The sequence below is a fragment of the Lampris incognitus genome, chromosome 10 (assembly GCF_029633865.1).
Source record: "Lampris incognitus isolate fLamInc1 chromosome 10, fLamInc1.hap2, whole genome shotgun sequence".
NCBI lineage: Eukaryota > Metazoa > Chordata > Actinopteri > Lampriformes > Lampridae > Lampris > Lampris incognitus.
Window position 1 is genome coordinate 18,356,809 of NC_079220.1, and position 21,179 is coordinate 18,377,987.

Consider the following 21,179-nt stretch of genomic DNA (forward strand, 5'->3'; position numbering starts at 1 on the left):
TCAAAGTCATCTTAGTAGGTACTAAATCTACTTTGGCTAAACCTGATAGTTTTTCTCTGACTATTGAGAGTGCTATAGTTCCTCCACTGACTCAGCTTAAGAGTTTAGGTGTCTTTTTGGACAGCACATGATCTTTTGAAGCTCACATCAACAATGTTACTCGGTCTGCATATTTCCACCTACACAATATTAATCGTCTTCGCCCGTTACTTACACCTAACAGCACCACCATACTCATTCACACCCTGGTTACAGCCTGTATTGACTACTGCAATTCTATATCCTCTTTGGTCTTCCCTTCAAGTGTCTTCATAAACTTCAGTTGGTCCAGAATTCAGCTGTCCATATCATTACCAGAACTCCTTTCATAGATCATATCACTCCTGTTCTTCAGCAACTCCATTGGCTCCCTGTTAAATACCGTATCGACTTCAAGATCCTGCTTCTCACCTTTGAGGCCCTTAACAACCTAGCTCCTTCGTATCTTTCTGAACTTCTTCATATCCACATGCCCTCCTGCACTCTCGGATCCTCTTCTGCTCTCCAACTCACTACACTATTGGCCCACTTGACTACCATGGGGTCTAGAGCCTTCTGTCATTCTGCCCCCCGCCTATGGAACTCTCTTCCACAAGATATTCGCAATATTGACTCTCTTTCAACCTTCAAATCCCATCTCAAAATGCACCTTTTCAAATTGGCATATTAAGTCTGAGCCACACTTCATTGAGTTTTGTGCAGATGATGATTTTATACTAAGCTGTTGCATTAACCTTTTGTTGTCTACCCTGCTTCGTTTTGATTTTATGCTGTCTGATACAGTTCTGCTTGTTTTTAACTGTGTTCTGTAAGGTGTCCTTGAGTGCTCTGAAAAGCGCCCACAAATAAAATGTGTTATTATTATCATTATTATTATTATTACATCTCGTGACAAATATTGCGTTGAGATTTCGTTAAATAATGTGCTAGATAAAAAGAATGTAAAATGTTGTGTCAATGAAAGGAAAATACAAATCATGAATACGAATAAAATGAAAGTTAAAAAAATTACAAATCTTGTAAAAAACAATTAGAAAGTCTTTCAGACATAATGCACGTATCTGAAATTGACATGGTAATTTTGGTGAACATTAAAGATGATACAATTAACAATTTACAATGTAAAACAGAAAAGGAACAGACAAAAACAAATTATGCAATTAAGTCATCCTCCAAGGCAACAATGGGAATTGGCCTCATTTTTGATATGTGTAATCAATAAAAAAAATCATTCAGAAGAATTCATTAATTTTTGAGTAATAAACCCAGCTCTGCATGCACTAAAGCATGTATTTTGAATTAACATTTTGGAGGGCATAAGGGGATCCATAACCTTAAGGGAAACAATCACAGCTTTCAACATTACCTATATACATATAAACTATGTATATAGTTTATATGTTTAATACCTTATTGGCATCCATATTACTGGGTGGTCCTCTGTGTGTCTCTGAAATGCTGTCAAAATCGTATCCACCGGTGATGTCACTGGCGGACGGTCCGTAAATCTGAAAACTATTTCCTGGTTTGTTGATAGGCTGCAGTGTATAAGAAAATGTGAATGACAACATTATATTATGCAGCTGTGTGTAACGTTGATTTTCAAATTTCTTTGTACAATAATGATAGTAATAACAATAAATCAAACTTATGGAATGTTTTTCTAACACTCAAAGTCGCTTTATAATAAACAGGGTGAAACAAGACAACAGATAAACATAACACAAACATACAGGGGTGGATGGGAAGGGGGGCTACAAGAGGGAGAAGCGGCAGCCACGCAAGATGCCAGCAGTACTCTCCAACTTAAACAGATACAAAAGGGCAAGAAAAACAAAAAAAACAACAGCATTGTAGATGTTGATTTTCTGTAGGGGTTTACTCCCGTAGCTTATTCCTCCCTTGAGGTATCTACTAGGCAGTGGCACTATTTAACCCATAGCTGGGGGCTGGTTCGTGGGCAGCAGTGAATATCCACACATCGGTGGGCCTGCGTACCACATATCTAGGGGCCAGACCTCCTCCGAGTCCCTTGTAGTTCAGCCAGGGTCCAAGGTGTACCCAGTTACCATGTGTCGCCATGAGGAGACACGACATAGGGCTTGCTTGTTGGAGAGGCTATATACTGGCACGGAGAAGGAGAGACAGTGCAATTAAATATAAAACCAGGAAGTAAGTTATCACATTCACTGAGTGTTTTTGACACTGGCAGACACTTTTTAGGCGTTTTTGAAATTGGACTGTTGTAATTATTTAAGGGATATTATCCTCCATGTAAACCCTGCTTATGTCAGTGGTTGGTACTGTCTATGTCAGGGGTGGCTAACCATGTGCCATGGAGAGCCATGTGTATGCAGGTTTTCATTCCAGCCGGACTCCACACCAGGTGATTTCATTGATTAGCTACCCTTCAACCAAAGAGGAAGAATGTATCAGTGAAATCACCTGGTGTGGAGTCGGGTTGGAATGAAAACCTGCATAAACATGGCTCTCCATGGCACATGGTTAACCACTGGTGGTCTTTGTAATAACAAAGATAGGGAAATTATCCCCCCCCCCTATCCTCTGTCTTTTCCTGAACCCCCAACTCTCTCTCTCTCTCTCTCTCTCTCTCTCTCTCTCTCTCTCTCTCTCTCTCTCTCTCTCTCTCTCTCTCTCTCTCTCTCTTTTCTTTAGAGAGTAGACAGCTCTCTGAAGAAAGCCATCCCCTGGCTGGTTCTGGCTGGTTCTGGTCCAGCTGCAGACCTCATCAGTGAGATGCTGGAGGACCTCTCCCCTGTAACCCTGAGTCCCACGTCCCCTCTACCCGAAGGCGAGGTGAGTGAAGGCCCCAGTGCTGAGTTCCGCGACAGGACCCGGGAGAAGGTCGCAAGGCATTTCCCCACTGAAGCTGATGTGGAAAAACTGGTGGAAAGGGTGAGTAACAACGTGTGTGTGTGTGTGTGAGTGAGAGTGTGAGAGAGAGAGAGAGAGAGAGAGAGAGAGAGAGAGAGATAATGAATTCAAATATTATAAACAAATCTCCACTCTTCTCTCCTCGTTTTTCCAGGCCCTGAGTATTTACCAGAGCAGAGAGCTTATCACATTGTTCCATGGGAAGCAGGAGGGTCCTGATGATTTTGATACAGTTCTTCTGAAAGCACTGGTTAAAGGTAAGCACTTATTATGTGTGTTAGGGCCCAGACACACCAAACCAACATCAGAGAACTAGCAGCGACGAAGGCCGACTGTTGCGTCGCCTGCGTCTGGGCCAAAAAGTAGCACTTGAACACACCGCAAAGACCACAGCCAACGGCCAACTAGCATGTATGTTCTGCGCCTGCGTGAGAGGAAATAACTCTCCATACCAGCAGGTGATGGTAGTCTGTATTCGTCATTCAGAATTTTAAACTTGAAGGACTGTCTTCATTTCCTTCAGGTCCATGATCCTCCATAGTCCTGGTTGTGTATTCTTCAAATCCCGATTGTTTTAACCTAGTCCACTGTTCTGCCAGACGGATGAGCTCACTCTGTAAACTGGCCACCGTTGCTCTGCTATCAGATTTGATCAAACGTTTGCTTAGTTCTTGAAGAGCTGTCTGTGGAAGGCCACTGGCACTGGATGTTAGCTGACTAAAGTTTGTAGGGTCCAGAAGAGCCATGTCAGCCTACAAAGTGCCATTACTCAGAAATCGCTGATGGATGCTATCTATAGCTGTATCCAGAATTTGATTATGAACATTTCGAAATTTTGCTGTAGCGCGTCAACTTTTTTTTTTAATGTCCCGCCCCATTCAGGCTGTGATTGGTTGGTTCATGAAACGTGACATTGACAAGCGCTTATTTCAACAAAAGGCACCCAATATAGCTAAATAGCCAGCTAGCCAAACCCAACATTGCTTATCTTATCCATATTGTCTTCTGTGTTACTGCTTTAGCTGCAAAACCTTGACTAACAGTTGTGTAGCTGTAAAGCCCATTGATTTGATTTGAACTGGTATGGTTGGGCTCATGGGCCGTTCTCTCTGCTCTCTGTTGCCAGTGCCTTCAGGCTCACTGGGCTGAGATGATTGACGGGAAATGGCGCCAAATGAGTAATTTGTTAGCTTAAAACATTTGGCTGCATCAGCCTCAAGGGACTTCAACCTCTTCTCCCTCCACTTTTCAGCACCACCTTTACATTTGTTTCTCTTCTTGTTTGTCCATCTTGCGCCACTCCACTATTTATCCAAATGTCGCCACTTAACAGAGACAGGAAAGAGGTTGGGCCCAGAAACGTTAGAATGGACTGGACCAATAGTAATTGGCTGGGAGAGAGAGGCTGACAGACTTAATACCCATCCGCAGTGGGCCGGCAGCCCACTCGCCTGGGCCAGTCAGATACACAACACTTGGTTAGTTTTATTGAAGTGGGACTGGGGTTATTTATATTTTGCGTTGCATCGACTCCAATTGTCAAGTGGCCAGATGGCCATTCTGCCATTGGTGTTAGGTCATAGAATAATGATTATCATAATCATTATTGCATGATGCATTTTGAAGTATTTTCATGTATTTTGAAATGATGTATATATGTGTGTAAACACATATGTGTCAAAAATACATTGTGTGTAAACACAACGTATTTACACACATTGTCTCATGCTAATTGTCCATAGTCAATCATTGTATAAGTTTGGTTTTGACTTTGTGTGTGTGTGTGTGTGTGTGTGTGTGTGTGTGTGTGTGTGTGTGTGTGTGTGTGTGTGTGTGTGTGTGTGTGTGTGTGTGTTTGTGTATGTATCACACACATGGTCAGCCAGTAAAAGGGTTTCCAGTGATGCCAGTGAGTACACAGACGAACTGAAGCTGGCGGTTGCCTGGAACCGAGTCGACATCGCCAAGAGTGAGCTCTTCAATGGAGACATCCAGTGGAAGGTGAGAGGGAGGGTTACAGGTACACCCTTTGATTTTCTTAATAACGCATCTTGCGGTAAATAATGCGTGCGGACGGACGGCATAAGATTAAAGGTAAAAGAAGTGACCCCACAAAGTTATCAGTTGGACTCCGCCAGCTCAACCCCCCCCCCCCCGAGCTACTCAGTTGGCAACAGTAGAAAACTATGTCCCCATTTACACTTGGTTTTAAAATGTGTTTTTTTGCGATAAGATCAGAAGTGGACAGCAGGACGCGTTTGGAGGTGCATGATAGACACAGGCGTAAACAGCAACGTGTCTCGCTGTCCACTTTTGATTCGATCGCCAAAGACACATTTTAAAACCAAGTGTAAACAGGGTCTATTTGAACTGCTGGACCACTGCGGAGACAGCCTACCATGGCATTACTGTCGGTGGTGGCTCTGGTGAAAGAATTAAAATCCATAATGTAATTGAGGCATTGCCTATTTAATACCCCCAATCATCCACGACCTGGCTCGCCAACTTGATTGGTCAGAAAGGCAAAGAAAACAGATGTTTTTGGCAGCAGAACATTGTATATAAAGAGAGGAGTTTGTCATACTTGGGTGCAAATCGTCTTTGTAATCTAACATCTGGGTCTCCCTCTTCCTCATACGCCCAATGCAGTTCCACAATGTTTGCCATGAACCCAAATTAGTTGACTCGAGACTCAAAATGGAAATGAGTAAACGTAAACCATATTTGCATGACACTGTTTTCGCCTTAGTGAAATGGGATGACCCCCAAGCTTGTCCAACCTTGGGGGTCATCCCTGGTCATCCTCTGTGTGGCGTTTGCATGTTCTCTCTTTGTCTGCGGTGGGTTTTCTCCGGGTGCTCCAGTTTCCCCCACCATCAAAAAGACATGCATGTTAGGGTTAATACTCCTGTCTGTGCCCCTGACCAAGGCATGGCAAGATGAACTGGAGTTGGTCCCCAGCAGGCGCACCAGAATCATTTCAGAAGTGGGGGGGGGGGGGGGGGCAACAATGATATATATACATGTGCAGGGGTGTACTGTATAGTGCTATAAGAGTGCACTGGAGCACAGCCCCGTATGCCTGTATTTGGGGTTTTAATACAATAAAGCACGTTATTGAAGACATGTGTCCACCCCATCTTTGTGTCAATAATTAGTTGTGCAGCTTTACCCGTCTCTATGTCCCGTCAACAATCCTCCACGCATCTGCGCTAGCACTAGCCTGTTTCGGTTCTGTGCTGATGGTTTCAACAGTCTCAGCAGTCCTGGTCCTGGAGCTGCTGCTTCAGGGTTCTGGCTGTGCTGGTTCTCGATTTGGGAAGCCAGCCTCCAATGGAGTTGTGGACGGCAGGGGTGTAACGTTACTGTTGAAGTTTAGTTCTGTTTGGCTGTATTTTATTTTCTTAATCACTGGTTCTTTTGACATTTTTTCAGAAGCATGTGTTCGCAATATTGATAGCTAGCAGAGCTGACATTAGCTAAGTTAACGGCTCAAACAAACAACGCAAACACACATAATTTTATTGGTCGCTATGTAGGCTACAATACATATGATTTGTGTTGTAATGTACCCTTTGATTGGATTAAAATGTGAATATTTTTCCTGATTTATGTCTGCGTGCTTTATTTGACCTAATTTCTTAGAGTGGAACGTCTTTTTACCGTAAATGTTGCAATATAGGGGCATTAGCAGGGATACAGGGATTCCTGACTTTAAAAAAATGTGGAAAGAGGGTAAAAGTAGGGCCCCCTGCCCCCCCCATCCCCCATTCCGGCATCCCCGGTCCCCGGGGGCTGCACGGTGGCTGCCCACTGCTCCTAGCTACACAGCTAGGATGGGTTAAATGGAGAGGCTAATTTCCCCACGGGGATCAATAAAGTATATCAAAATCAAAATCGAGTACATGGCATTCTCAACCACAATACACAACCATTTTGCACTCACTTCAGTCCAGCTGTTACAAGGCATTGTCAAGTCTTGTTTCTCTTTCATATGTAAGGCAGTGTGGCTTTATTCTTATGTGGATTTAGTCTCCCTCAGACTTTGATAAACCTGATGAGTTTATTGCTATTTTCAGTATGAGGACCTGGAAGACTCCATGACGGATGCATTGATCAACGACAAGCCTCAGTTTGTGCGCCTCTTTTGTGAGAATGGTCTCAACATCCTGGACTACTTGACGAACCGGCGCCTGGAGAGCCTTTACCGCTCACTGTCCGACAGCTCCCTGGCCTATACCCTGCTCCAGAGACGCCTCAGTGAGAGACAGGGCATTTCTGGCTCCGCCTCCTACCTAGATGGCGCTGTGTCTGGGGCAGCCCCTCTCAGAAACCCCCAGAGCTTATTAACAGGACCTGCATCGGCGAAGGAGCTTAGCTTGTACGAGGTGAGGGGTGCTGAAGGTAAAAAGAGTCCTATGAGACTTGTTTAATAAGAAGTTGATTGATGAGGATGTGCTTAATGTGTTGATGACCGTGTTGATTGTTTTGGTATGTGGCGTAGAGTGTTAATTTGTTGTAGCTAAACAGTTTCATCATTGACAGTCCTTGCCTTGGTATGACTTCATGGATAGTAAACCTTTGACATGGACTGCCCCAACAATGGACCATACTGTCCTTTTCCCAACAAGATACAGTTCTTAGTATGTATGTATATATAAATCATCAATTACAGTCACAATCATATTCGCAGTCATTTTCACAATCATAATCACAATCCTCAGAAAAAAAGAAAAGAAGAACCCTGTCAGGCTCGACATGATCATGTCGGTTCAGGCACAGATTATTTAATTCTGCGCTGCGGTGGATAAATCAACTTGAACCTGAAGTTTAATTTGAATGTGCAAGTGGGTGGGGGCTCTTCCACAGTTATTGGTCTGCTGTGTGTCAGAAAATATAGACGAGGTAAAAAAACAAACACCCCCCCCCCTCCAACTAAAGGGTAGCAGAATAGGGTAGCACGGTGGCGCCGTGTTTAGCGCGGTCGCCTCACAGCAAGAAGGTCCTGGGTTCGAGCCCCGGGGTAGTCCAACCTTGGGGGTCATCCCGGGTCATCCTCTGTGTGGAGTTTGCATATTCTCCCCGTGTCTGTGTGGGTTTCTTCCGGGTGCTCTGGTTTCCTCCCACAGTCCAAAGACATGTAGGCCAGGTGAATCGACTTTACCAAATTTTTCCCTAGGTGTGAATGTGTGTGTGTGTGTGTGTGGGCGGGCCCTGTGATGGCCTGGCGGCCTGTCCAGGGTATCTCCCCACCTGCCGCCCAATGACTGCTCGGATAGGCTTCAGCATCCCTGTGACCCTGACTGCAGGATAAGTGGTTTGGATGAATGGCATGGATAATCACAATCACCATTGTGAAGTTTTTAGTTATGTAGCATCTCTCTCTTATAAAATGTATCACAAAAAATCTCAAATTTGATGTCGACTGCATATTTGAGAGATTACACTATGGTTTCTGTGTCATACATACACTCATCCATCCATCCATCCATTATCCAAGCTGCTTATCCTGAGTAGGGTCGCAGGATGCTGGAGCCTATCCCAGCAGTCACGGGGCGGCAGGTGGGAAGACTCCCTGGACAGGCCACCAGGCCATCACATGGCCGCCAGTCCATCACAGTGCATACAGTCAAAAACACTGAAATCTGTTCTGGTACTTTCAGATGTAAAGTGGTTCGTTTGATAAAGTGGAGGGTGGGCCTTTCAGGTTCTGTTTTATATTGGTTTTGGTCCTACTTAATAAATCAGGGCTTATTTTGTCTCACACTGTAATTTTTTATCTCATAAAAAAGAATATTATATGTGGTGGCCCACATAGAGGCTCATCTCTTCAACAATGTCTTCAAGCACAATATTGGTTTCCGCTTAATCATGAAGATGAGCTTATGAATGTTAAATTAAGGTATATAGCACTGTGAGACAGGTCCTTGCAATTGCCTCTTTTCCTTGTTGTAGGTGTCACGGCTGCTATGGGACCTGCTGGGTGATGTGTGTCAGCCATTTTACTACAGGCCCCTGGGCCTTGCTCAATGTACCAGTACGAGGAGGGCCCTTAAGGTGAGCTAGCATGTCCCAACTGCAAAAACTTGAAAGAAAAGTACATCATTGTATGGCTCACATTCACATGATAGAAACCATCAGTGCCTGTATTCAGAAAATCTAATCCAAGTGCTGATTCAGCATTAGGCCTCAGGACCAATTATCTCATCACTACTATCAAAAAAGATATAACTATAAGAAAAACATTCTTATAGCAAAAAAAAAAGCACCACCGATTTGTTTTCAGAACGACAACTGTGCCTGTTGAAAGGTTGTCAGCTCCATGTAGTTATTCTAGTAGATTGTATATAGTACATGTCTCCCATACAGTTGATAGTGAGGTCACCAAAAATGGGATAGCCTCATAAAGAGACTTTTGCTTTTATTCTCATCCATGGTCTCTTCTGCTTTCTCCTAATCCATTCACTCTTTCTGTCGTTTCCCCTCTTCTTCCTCACTACCTTGTATCTTGTCTCATCCATCCCACCCTCCTATACCTGGCTCTCTTCTTTTGTGCCCTGCTCCCCCTCAGCAAGTGAACAAGTTGCTCCTGGGGGAGTGTCCTTATCGGGACCAGCGCTGTCTCTCGCCCTGGGCCTCTCTCTTCATCTGGGCCGTGCTTCAGAACCGCAGTGAAATGGCCGTTTACTTCTGGGAGATGGTGAGACACCTCAGCCCTTTGCACGGAGGCCGAACTCAACAGAGCTAACTTCACCATTAACGCTCTATATAGAGCTCCATTCGAGCTCCCTGGCCAGAGTTAAAGATTCCCCTTAATATCGCAGAAACATGAGCAAACTTAAGACAAACTGTAAAGATGACGTGGTGAGAAAGATCTGCTCAGTGTGACGGTCTGGTAGCTTGAAAAGGAGAACCTGAGATCTTTCTAAGTAACCTTTTCTCTTGCCGCTGGGTCAGGCAGGTGAGTCGGTACTGAGCGCGCTCAGTGGCTGTAAGCTGCTGAGGGAGCTGTCCAAGCTGGAGAGTGAGACTGAGACCAAGGTCTCAATGAAGGAGCTCGCCCAAAGGTTCGAAAACCTGGCTCATGGTAAGTCAGGAATATCCACCTCAGACTCCTCAAAGATTTTTAACAGCAGTTTTCTTGAAAAGCTGTTACGAAACGTTTCTCATTGATTCAGTCTCAATGTAATTGTGATGCCTCTATATATGACCAACATAAGCGAACGAGACTCTCAGCGAGAAGATTGGATGGTTCTGTAAAATGGCTACAAATACTTGTCTGTAGGTCAGATTCCCCATGAAATTTGACTAAATGATTAATTCACAGCACACAGATGAAATATATAACCACAGTCAGAGATACATTACCTCGCTGCTGTATATCTTGCAAACAGTTGTTTTCCAAAACACCACTACATCTCTCACTCTCCTCTTCAAAACAAATGCTTGAGTTACCAGAGGATGAATGTAGATCTTTGCAAAAAGCGGCAATGAAATTGGAAGTTGCTGTTACTTGAAACACTACCGCTTTTGTCCACAGGGAAGTGCAAAGCTAACAAAAATTCATTACTTCCAGAAGCTCTCTGATTTCTGCCAGCTTTTGGTATTTGCCTTGAAGAGACCTTGATATATACTTAACAAAATTGGGCCTGAATTGAGTAACAACATGGAAGCCAGCAACTGATGAGCTTGACAAACTGCAAGGCTGAGAATAGAAAAATGCAAAAGTCGGTGATCATTAGTCCCGTCGATGATATATGTATTTGATACAAAAGTTGAATAAAAGTCAGTAGACATGGACAAATATAAAATATAAAATTTCTACTACACAAAACAACCCTTTCTCTCTCTCCGTTATATAGCATTAGACTAGAGAGATCCTTGGTTGTCCTTGAGGAAATTTGTTGCCACAACCTGTACATTAAAATACAAGTTTACCTCCTTGCATAGTATTGACATGTATACATATATACATACGCTCAACACATGAGTACACAGATACAACTGCATACTAAGTACATACAGACATAATACATGGCCCAGTTGTCAACAGAAGGTTGACATGTCATATTGCAATAACTCAGTATTCAAGATTAAAAACATTACACACTATTGGTTGGCAACATGGGGACTTTGAACAAATGAATTGTATTACTTTCATTCTGAAAGAGTCACCAACCGCAGCAATTCTGATACATAGACGGATACATATGGTCATAACTCAATTACTGATGGTCCTGTCATCAAAAGACTTGTTGCATGTGGTAGGTTACTTTATGAGAGCAAAAAGAACCGTCCATTTGTGTATCTATTGAATTGACTTATGACCTGTCATCTCTTTCTGACCTGATGGGGGCGCAATATACCTTCTGACTTACCTCTGTAAGTCGTCTCATTATGTGGGCTTCAACGTTTTAATTACCACTTGCAGCTAGATTTGGTTTTCACAAATCTGTGTATCTGACTTTCAGTCTACGTTGCGTTATGAAATCTAAATCCATTGGAAAAATCCTGTCAGTGCATTTTGAGCATTCTTTCAGCTGTGTTTGTTTGTGTGTTTTGTGCCTCCCAGATGTGTTCAGTGCATGTTACCAGAGCAGCGAGAGCCGGACCTTCACTCTGCTCATAAGGAAGTCCCCGGTGTGGAGCGGGGCCACCTGTCTGCAGATGGCTACAGCTGCTGACGCTCGCCTGTTCTTCAGCCATGACGGTGTTCAGGTCAGTACGTGACTATCCTCAGGGTTGGGGGTTTAGTTTGTGCCCACCACAGGTGGTTAGGATGAAAACCAAGGATTTGCCTCACAAAATAGAATAACTTTACCCTTGAATATTAAATCTACATTTTTTGCGGTAATTAGCAAATAGACATTGGAGAATCTCAGTTTTGAAAGAACCTTTATCTGCAGGACTTTACAAAGCAGGCCTACATGTTTCCAACTTGGTGTGTGAGAGGGCAGAAAGACAAACTCATTATGGGCAATCAGTTCAGGAAGTGGCGGCACGGTGGTGCAGTCGTTAGCGCGGTCGCCTCACAGTAAGAAGGTCCCAGGTTCGAACCCCGCGGTTGTCCAACCGTGGGGGGGGGGGAGTAGGAAGTCATCCCAGGTCGTCCTCTGTGTGGAGTTTGCATGTTCTCCCCGTGTCTGCGTGGGTTTCCTCCGGGTGCTCCGGTTTCCTCCCACAGTCCAAAGACATGTAGGTCAGATGAATCGGACATACTAAATTGTCCCTAGGCATGAACGTGTCTGCCCTAGAATGGACTGGCGACCTGTCCAGGGTGTTTTCCCACCTTCTGCTCAATGAATGCTGGGATAGGCTCCAGCACCCTGCGACCCTAATTAGGATAAACGGCTTGGAAAATGGACGGACGGATGGAGTTCAGGAAGTGATGTGTTCAATGAGGCCTGTTACTGGTAAAGATACACACTTGCTGCAAAAACATTGGTCACACATGTGTACATTTACAGTGTGTGACCTGGTTTATGGCACTGTTAGAAAAAAAAGAATAAGAAGGACTTGAGTCAGATTATTTTCACCAAAACTGCTCCATAAGTAATATAAGAATAAAATAAGTGTGATAAAAATTAAGTCTTCTGTGGTTTTCCAACACAGGGATCGCCGGTTCAAATCCCCGTGTTACCTCCGGCTTGGTCGGGCGTCCCTACAGACACAATTGGCCGTGTCTGCGGGTGGGAAGCCGGATGTGGGTATGTGTCCTGGTCGTTGCACTAGCGCCTCCTCTGGTCGGTTGGGCCGCCTGTTCGGGAGGGAGGGGGAACTGGGGGGAATAGTGTGATCCTCCCACACGCTACATCCCCCTGGCGAAACTCCTCACTGTCAGGTGAAAAGAAGCAGCTGGCGACTCCACATGTATTGGAGGAGGCATGTGGTAGTCTGCAGCCCTCCTCGTACCGGCAGAGGGTGGAGCAACGACCGGGATGGCTCAGAAAATAGGGTAATTGGCCAAGTAAATCCGGGGAGAAAAAGGGAGGGGGGTCTTCTGTGGTTTTATTGCACAGAAGATTAATATTGGGGTAACGGTGACTGTGTCTCTTTGTTATAGTCTCTGCTGTCCCAGATCTGGTGGGGGGACATGGACAGGAGCACCGAGGTCTGGAAACTGGTGCTCAGCTTCTTTATCCCCCCCCTCATCTACACAGACCTCATCAACTTCAGGTCGGTTTGTCTGTCTGTCTGTGTATGCAGCCTTGTGCATTGTTTATATGCATGAGTGCATGCATGTCTATACATTTGCTCAAATTAGACTTTAACTCCAGTCTAAATAATGGGGTTTAGAGAGTGCTTGATACATATAAGCATCTCTGCCTGTCTGACGCGCTCTGTTTCTTTCTCTCTGTCTGTCCCTCAGAGAGCAAGAGGAGGAAGTGAAGTCTATGGAAGTCCATCACGCCAGAGACATTGACAGTTTGGACGGAAACGATGCCACGGTCTTCTCCCTCGCCGACATAATGCAGAAGTAAACCCAGACGCGTGCACATCCTCCCTCACACAAAACCAAAACGCAGTTTATATTCTGTGATTCCTTGTAAAACAATCTCTTTTTGTGGTTCTTTTCTCCCAGTGATGAAGACGCTGAAGAGTATGCTGCTCTAAAGGCCAACCTGAAGGGTGGGTTGAGTGCTCATCTCGAGTCTATCTGCAAATGTAGACGAAGGGTTTTTTTTTGCTAGGCCAAAAACAAATCCCTTCATCTTTAATAGATGACAGTGGCTAGTGAATATCAAAACTCACCAGAAAGTCTTACTATTCTACCAATCAAACTTATTTTTAAAAAAGCCAAAACACTTGTCAAAGTTTCTGTTTGCTGATTTCTCCAAGTTACTCCTTTTCCCTTAAATGTCTACTATCTTATCTCCAAACCAATGCAGGTTCTTCTTCCTCCACTCCCAAGCGACCATTTGCATTGCTGCGGTGGCGGCAGTTCTGGTTTGCGCCCGTTACTTCATTCCTAGGCAACACGCTGATGTACTTCCTCTTCCTCTGCCTGTTTGCCTACGTCCTATTGGTGGACTTCAAGCCCCCACCTCCCAATGGCCCTGCCACTCTGGAGTTTGTTCTGTACTTTTGGGTTTTCACCTTAGTGTTAGAAGAGATCCGTCAGGTGGGTTTTGAAAGACCGTGGTGATCTACACACATGAATGCATGCATGCAAACACATGCATACCCGCACACTTTGTGTCTGCAACACACAATTTCCACCCACATACACACAAGCCGCCCCCAAAAAAGGTTCTTGCTATCATTAACTAGTGAGGTTTTGTCTCTGCCCCCCCCCCCCCCCCATGTCTGTCTTGGCCCCAGACCTTCTTTGTGGGCAGCACCACAATAATCCAGAGAATGAGAAATTACATCCAGGATGTGTGGAACAAGTGTGACCTGACAGCCATCATCCTCTTCACTCTGGCCCTGTGCTGCAGGTGAGCCTTTGGCTGTCTGACTGGTGGTCTCACATGCTTGTAACTGTATTTACTTTGAATGTACATAATAACACACCCGTATACTCTCTCAGTCAAACAAACTGACCAGGCAGAAGTAGATTAATTCTGTGAATCAGAGTCAGAATACTTTATTCATCCCCGAGGGGAAACTGGGTCCTATTACAGACACTCAAGCGCTAGTAAAGAAAAAACTAAAAACTAACAAGATAACAAGAAAATAGAGAGAAATAGAAACAAGAAAAACAGAAACAAATAGAAATAAAAGATAAAATAAGAACTAGAAATAAGAACAAAATATATCAACAGGCATAGTGCACATAACACCCTATCTCTACTGCACTACCACAGCACAAAATAAACAGCACAAACAAAACCCGACAGGGTAAAACATGTCAACAGGCCAGTCCACTGACCGTTAACTCTGAGTGTCTGACACTCTGAGGGAGGGGTTGTAAAGTTTGATGGCCACAGGCAGAAATGACCCCCTGTGGTGCTCTTAGTGCTTTTGGACAGAATGAGTCTATTACTAACAGTACTCCTGTGCCCAACCGGCATGTCATGGAGTGGGTGGGAGACATTGTCCGTGATGGCACATAACTTCAACAGTGTCCTCCTCTCAGAAACTGCCGCCAGAGAATCCAGTTCCACCCCCACAACGTCACCGGCCTTGTGGATCAGTTTATTGAGCCTGTTTGCATCCTCTACCCTCAACCTGCTGCCCCAACACACAACAGCAAACAGGAGAGCACTGGCCACCACAGACTCATACCACATCCTGAGCATTGTCTGGCGGATGTTGAAGGACCTCAGCCTCCTCAAAAAGTAGAGACTGCTCTGTCCCTTCTTGTAGCGGGCATCACTGTTCTTAGCCCAGTCCAGTACCAATACCAGAATCCATATTAAATGCACCTATTTTATGGGAAGTGAGGGAGATGACTTAAAGAAGTAATTTTCAAGCCTTAGATGAGTGGCACATGATTTGTACGATAGGGGTTCATTTAGATATTCCCAACTTTTTGTGCAATCAGCTGAATTGTGTTGCTGATTGTGCACTGGCACAAACTAAAACACGACTTTGGTAATCAAAGCCGAACACTGACCAAAGATTTTCTGTTAGTTTTATTCAATCTAATGGGTTCCTATGTAAAAATGTAGAGATCAGGTATAGTTGAGCTGAAATACAGACAGTCGATGACTTTACTCAACGAGACAAAGATTCAGTCAGCATGAGTTCGAGTCCGGATTTACTTGAATCAAGGATGTGCACGTGGGTCTATTCCAGGGAAAAGACAAAATTCTAATAAGTGATCTGGGTTGTATCAAGGTTGTATTATGTTGTATCAAGATTATGTATATGATGAGGCACTGTGTCTTTGAAAAGTACAGTCTGTTTTAGGATAGTGGCAACCTGTTGGAGACCAAATGCATGTATATACAGTTCAGAAAGATCAGTTGATCAAAACATCAGCCAAGCGTTTTAAGAATCACTGATGCAGGCTCGAGCACGAGGCCTATGTAAACAATGTAGATAAGAAAGTCCAATTTGAAACTGATTCAGGGGCATTGTTTTAAAGCCATATTTAAATGTCTTGGATGTAATTATGATTTATTAAAGTTAGACTGAGAACGGTTAGACTGGGGCAGTCTAACCGTGCAAAAGCTAAGGCAAGGTTTGGTATAATTTTGGGCCCTTGCTGAAGGTGTATGAGTGTTTTTGTGCATGTCTGTATAGTTGTGCCCAACATGCAGATAGTACAGCAGGGAGCGAGCCCAGTGACTAACCCTCTTGCTGTTTTCCAGAATGTTTCCCTGGTCCTATGAGTTTGGCCGAGCTGTGATGTCCCTAGACTTTATGGTTTTCACCCTGAGACTCATCCACATTTTCGCCATCCACAAACAGCTGGGGCCCAAGATCATCATCGTCGGCAAAATGGTGAGTTTTTGTCTCATCTGATCCCTACGCAAAGCGGTCCCCAAAAACTCTCTACTTACCAAACTGTTACTATTACTGTTACTGTTACTATTACTATTACTATTACTATTACTATTAATGCTACTACTGCTACTACGACTACTACTACCACTGCTACTACTATGACCAGCACTAGTACAAATGCTACTTTTATTATTTGGTTGCAATGGTGACGACTTTATCCATTTTTCCTCGGGAGGTGTTCAAAAGCATTCAAGATCTGGATATTCATGAAAAAGCTATTGTCTTATATACGCCAGCAACATAAAGTATCAAAAAGGGCACTTGTTTATACATAAGTTTGCATGTTCTCCCCATGTCTGTGTGGGTTTCCTCCAGGTGCTCTGGTTTCCTCCCACCATCAAAAATACATGCATGTTAGGGTTAATACTCCTGTCTGTGCCCCTGAGCAAGGCAGTGGAAAGAAGAACTTGATTTGGTCCCCAGGTGCTGCAGCTGCCCACTGCTCCTGTACAATACGATGGGTTAAATGCAGGGAACATATTTCATTGTAACCAAACCACTGTACTGTGACACAAAAAAAGTAGCTTTCTGTCTTTTCTTTCATCATTCTTCAGGACTATAGTTCGTTTTACTCGTATCCGATGTGAGATGTAGCAACACAAGAAATTGCATTGGAGATAAATATCACAGAGCTCATTGTTTTTTTAGGGTGTCTAATCTAAAGGTACCTATAAAGATTCCTTCAGCATGGGGCATCTGGTCGGTGTGGCGATCTATTCCATCCCCTACCAACACAGGGATCGCCAGTTTGAAATCCCCGTGTTACCTCCGGATTGGTCGGGCGTCCCTACAGACACAATCGGCCATGGGAAGCTGGATGTGGGTATGTGTCCTGGTCGCTGCACTAGCACCTCCTCTGGTTGGTCGGGGGGCCTGTTCGGGGCGGGGGGGACGGGGGGGAATAGCATGATCCTCCCACGCACTACATCGCCCTGGCGAAACCCCTCACTGTCAGGTGAAAAAGAAGCGGCTGGCGACTCCACATCTATAGGAAGAGGCATGTGGAGTCGCCAGCCCTCCCCGGCTCGGCAGAGGGGGTTTGCAGTGACTGGGACAGCTCTGAAGAGTGGGGACTGTAAAGATGGGGAATATGGACAACAATAATAAGAGTATTAAATAATATAAATAAACATAAAGTGTAGGAGTGCGATGAATATGTAAATTAAATTGTGGTGATGTACATTGAATGTACATAGGAAATGAGCAGAGCATGATTGAGGTGATCATGTGATCAATGTGATCACTGATGCTGATTGAGAAGCCTGATGGGCTGGGGGAAAAACATAGTTTCTGGTAGTCTGTGCTCGGATGCTGCTGTAACCTCTACCAGACGGCAGCAACATGAACAGTCCATAGCCTAGTGTCTTTCCGTGCTTTCTTAAGGCATCGTGTGTGGTAGACGCCTTGCACGGAGGGTGGTGGCAGCCAGTTATGCACTCCACTGTCGTTACCCCCCTCTGGAATATAATTGCACTGTAACAATTCAAACGGCTCCTGGGTTTTAGAAGTATAAAATGTAGCTTCAATTCATGTTATCATATCCACTCATCCATCCATTATCCAAACCCCTTATCCTGCTCGGGGTCACAGGGATGCTGGAGACTATCCCAGCAGTCATTGGGCAGCAGGCGGGGAGACACCCTGGACAGGCTGCCAGTCCATCACAGGGCTCTCACACACACACACACACACCTAGGGACAATTTAGCATGCCGATTCACCTGACCTGCATATCTTTGGACTGTGGGAGGAAACCGGAGCACCCGGAGGAAACCCACGCAGACAATATGCAAACGCCATACAGAGGATGACCCGGGACGACCCCGAGGGTTGGTCTACCCTGGGACTCGAACCCAGGACCTTCTTGCTGTGAGGCGACCACGCTAACTTCTGCGCTACCGTGCTGCCCATGCTATGATATGTATTGCTATATATGTATTATTCTCCTGGTTCATCCCAGTTTGTATTGCATACTCAGTATGCAGTTGCCTTGTTGAAAGCTGCAATGATGACACCCAGTGTTAGACTGTGGGACAGACATAGGGACATTTAATTATATCAGTACGCCCTATGTTTGATGCTACTTACCATAGTGTTACTGTGATTAAGAAAAACATTGTTAAATGACAACTATAGTTATCTAGCTCAAAATATAGACTACTAATATACTTATATAGACTATACTTACTCTGCTTGAATATAAATTAAATCAACTTAAACCTGGACAGAATTATTTTAAGTTGATTTTCTTCAACTAAACCTTGTCATGAAACTAGACAAATCATAAAACATGGAACCATGTCAACATCCACTTCGGTCAACAACAACAAAAAATGACACTGATGCTTCAAGTTGCTAATAAATGGTAGCCCTGTAATAGTGAGCCTCCAGGCCTTGTTGACGATGGCTGTTGATGGAGCATTAAATCTGAATGCTAGCTGTGTTGGCAAAAAGCTGAGGACTGATTTCGCCAAGGTGTTAGTTATATGATCTAGTAACGCTGATGGCACATGCAGAACAGGCAGCATACTGTATTCCCAGACTATGTCAAGTCCACATACTTCCCTCTCCAATATCCAGTTGTCACTTATATTACGGTGATCCGATATAGTCTTTATCTCGGTCACCTGCAGCAAAACAGCCAAATGTCAAATAGCTCTAGGATATATGAAATAGGTTACTATATATATGAGCAGGCATTGCAGTTGAATGTAAATTAAGCTGTTACATATATGGGACTTGGGCTTGAGTAGCACAAATCACACAGGCTACATCCAGGTTGCACCTCAAATTAAATCCTATTCCAACTTTTGCCTCAAATGTGACACACATCCACATCTTTTAAAAATGTGTGAACACAAAAAATGCATGGACAACACATTTTTTATTCTGACTTGGACCACTTTCCAATTTGGTCCTATATCAGAAACATATGCTCTTATGCTCTTATTATCGACACTGATAAGGCAGAGGAAATTATTTTTGGCCGTCCTCCTGGTTGTCAGCTGCCTCCGGGGACAATTCACAACATAGAAATTATCCAAGTCTCTTCATACAAATACCTGGGTGTTATGATAGATGCTGCCCTATCATGGACATCTCATATAGAATTTATTTGTAAGAAGATACAGTAGTGCATTTACTTTCTAGACTCATCTTTTGGAGCCAGTAGCCAGATAATTTTTCTGTTTTTTAAATCAGTTATTCAGAGTGTCATGCTGTACTGCAGTACGACCTGGCTCAGCAGCCTATCTGTGAAACTTAAAACTAAACCATGTAATCAAATCAAAATCTGTGTGAAGATTATTGGCCAACTGGTGGCACACTCCTTTCAAGCAACTCACAACAAGAGCATACTCAGACTTGCTAACAGTATCTCTTCTGACTCCTCGCATTTTTTAAACAGAGAATACCAACTCCGTTTTTAACATTTAATTTAAGTGCAACAGACTGAAGAGTTATTTTATACATCAGTCTATCCTGTTGCTAAACCAAAGTCAGTGTGCTGCTAATTGAGCTCTGAATGCAGAAGATATAATCCAGAAGATATAATGTGATATGTTCACTGATCAGCCAAAACATTAAAACCACCTGCCTAATATTGTGTAAGGTCCCCCTCGAGCTGCCAAGACAGCTCTGACCGGTTAAGGCATGGACTCCACAAGACCTCTGAAGGTGTCTTCTGGTATATCTGGCACCAAGACATCAGCAGCAGATCCTTTAAGTCATGGGGCCTCTATGGATTTGACTCGTTTTTCCAACACATCCCACAGATGCTTGATTGGATTGACATCTGGGGAATTTGGAGGCCAAGGCAACACCTTGAACTCTTTGTCATGTTTCTCAAACCATTCCTGAACAATTTTTTGCAGTGTGGCAGGGCACATTATCCTGCTGAAAGAGGCCACTGCCATCAGGGAATACCATTAGCATGAAGGAGTGTACTTGGTCTGCAACAATGTTTAGGTAGATGGTACATGTCAAAGTAACATCCACATGAATGCCAGGACCCAAGGTTTCCCAGCAGAACATTGCCGAGAGCATCACACAACCTCCGCCGGCTTGCCTTCTTCCCACAGTGTATCCTGGTGCCATCTCTTCCCTAGGCAAATAACACACATGCACCCACAATCCACATGATGAAAAAGAAAGCAGGATTCATCAGACCAGGCCACCTTCTTCCATTGTTCCATGGGCCAGTTCTGATGCTCACATGCCTATTGTAGGAGCTTTCGGGAGTGGACGGAGGCACTCTGACCAGTCTGTTGCTACACAGCCCCATACACAGCAAACTGTGATGCACTGTGTGTTCTGACACCTGTCTATCATAGCCAAGATTACTTTTTTCAGCAATTTGAGCTACAGTAGCTCTTCTGTGGGATCGGACCAGACAGGCTAACCTTTGCTCCACATGTGCATCAGTGAGCCTTAGGCATCCGTGACCCTGTTGCCGGTTCAGCGAGTGTCCTTTCTTGGACCACGTTTGGTAGGTACTGACCACTGCATACCGGGGACACCCTACAAGACCTGCGGTTTTGTAAATGCTCTGACCTACTCGTCTGGCCATCACAATTTGGCCCTTGTCAAAGTTGCTCAGATCTTTACACTTGCCATTTTTCCTGCTTCCAACATATCATCTTCAAGAACTGGCTGTTCACTTGCTGCCTAATATATCCCAACCCCTGACAGGTGCTATTGTAACGAGATAATCAATGTCATTCACTTACCTGTCAGTGGTTTTAATGTTTTGGCTGATCGATGTATGTTTGTCATGACTGTTTGATGTGCTTT

At 44.2% G+C, this 21,179-nt stretch overlaps 1 protein-coding gene across 3 annotated transcripts in view; it reads left to right on the forward strand.

Annotated features, from left to right (window-relative positions):
• Positions 1 to 21,179, forward strand: part of trpm4a (transient receptor potential cation channel, subfamily M, member 4a) — a 52,286-nt gene that overhangs the window by 24,368 nt on the left and 6,739 nt on the right. For all 3 annotated transcript variants that reach the window (XM_056287280.1, XM_056287281.1, XM_056287282.1), the window contains exons 8-21: positions 2,716 to 2,955; positions 3,089 to 3,191; positions 4,817 to 4,935; positions 7,014 to 7,322; positions 8,890 to 8,991; positions 9,506 to 9,634; positions 9,892 to 10,021; positions 11,507 to 11,652; positions 12,998 to 13,110; positions 13,304 to 13,411; positions 13,517 to 13,563; positions 13,824 to 14,056; positions 14,257 to 14,372; positions 16,194 to 16,326. In XM_056287280.1, coding sequence (XP_056143255.1) covers positions 2,716 to 2,955; positions 3,089 to 3,191; positions 4,817 to 4,935; positions 7,014 to 7,322; positions 8,890 to 8,991; positions 9,506 to 9,634; positions 9,892 to 10,021; positions 11,507 to 11,652; positions 12,998 to 13,110; positions 13,304 to 13,411; positions 13,517 to 13,563; positions 13,824 to 14,056; positions 14,257 to 14,372; positions 16,194 to 16,326 — 2,028 coding nt within the window. The remainder of the gene's footprint in view (positions 1 to 2,715; positions 2,956 to 3,088; positions 3,192 to 4,816; positions 4,936 to 7,013; positions 7,323 to 8,889; positions 8,992 to 9,505; positions 9,635 to 9,891; positions 10,022 to 11,506; positions 11,653 to 12,997; positions 13,111 to 13,303; positions 13,412 to 13,516; positions 13,564 to 13,823; positions 14,057 to 14,256; positions 14,373 to 16,193; positions 16,327 to 21,179) is intronic.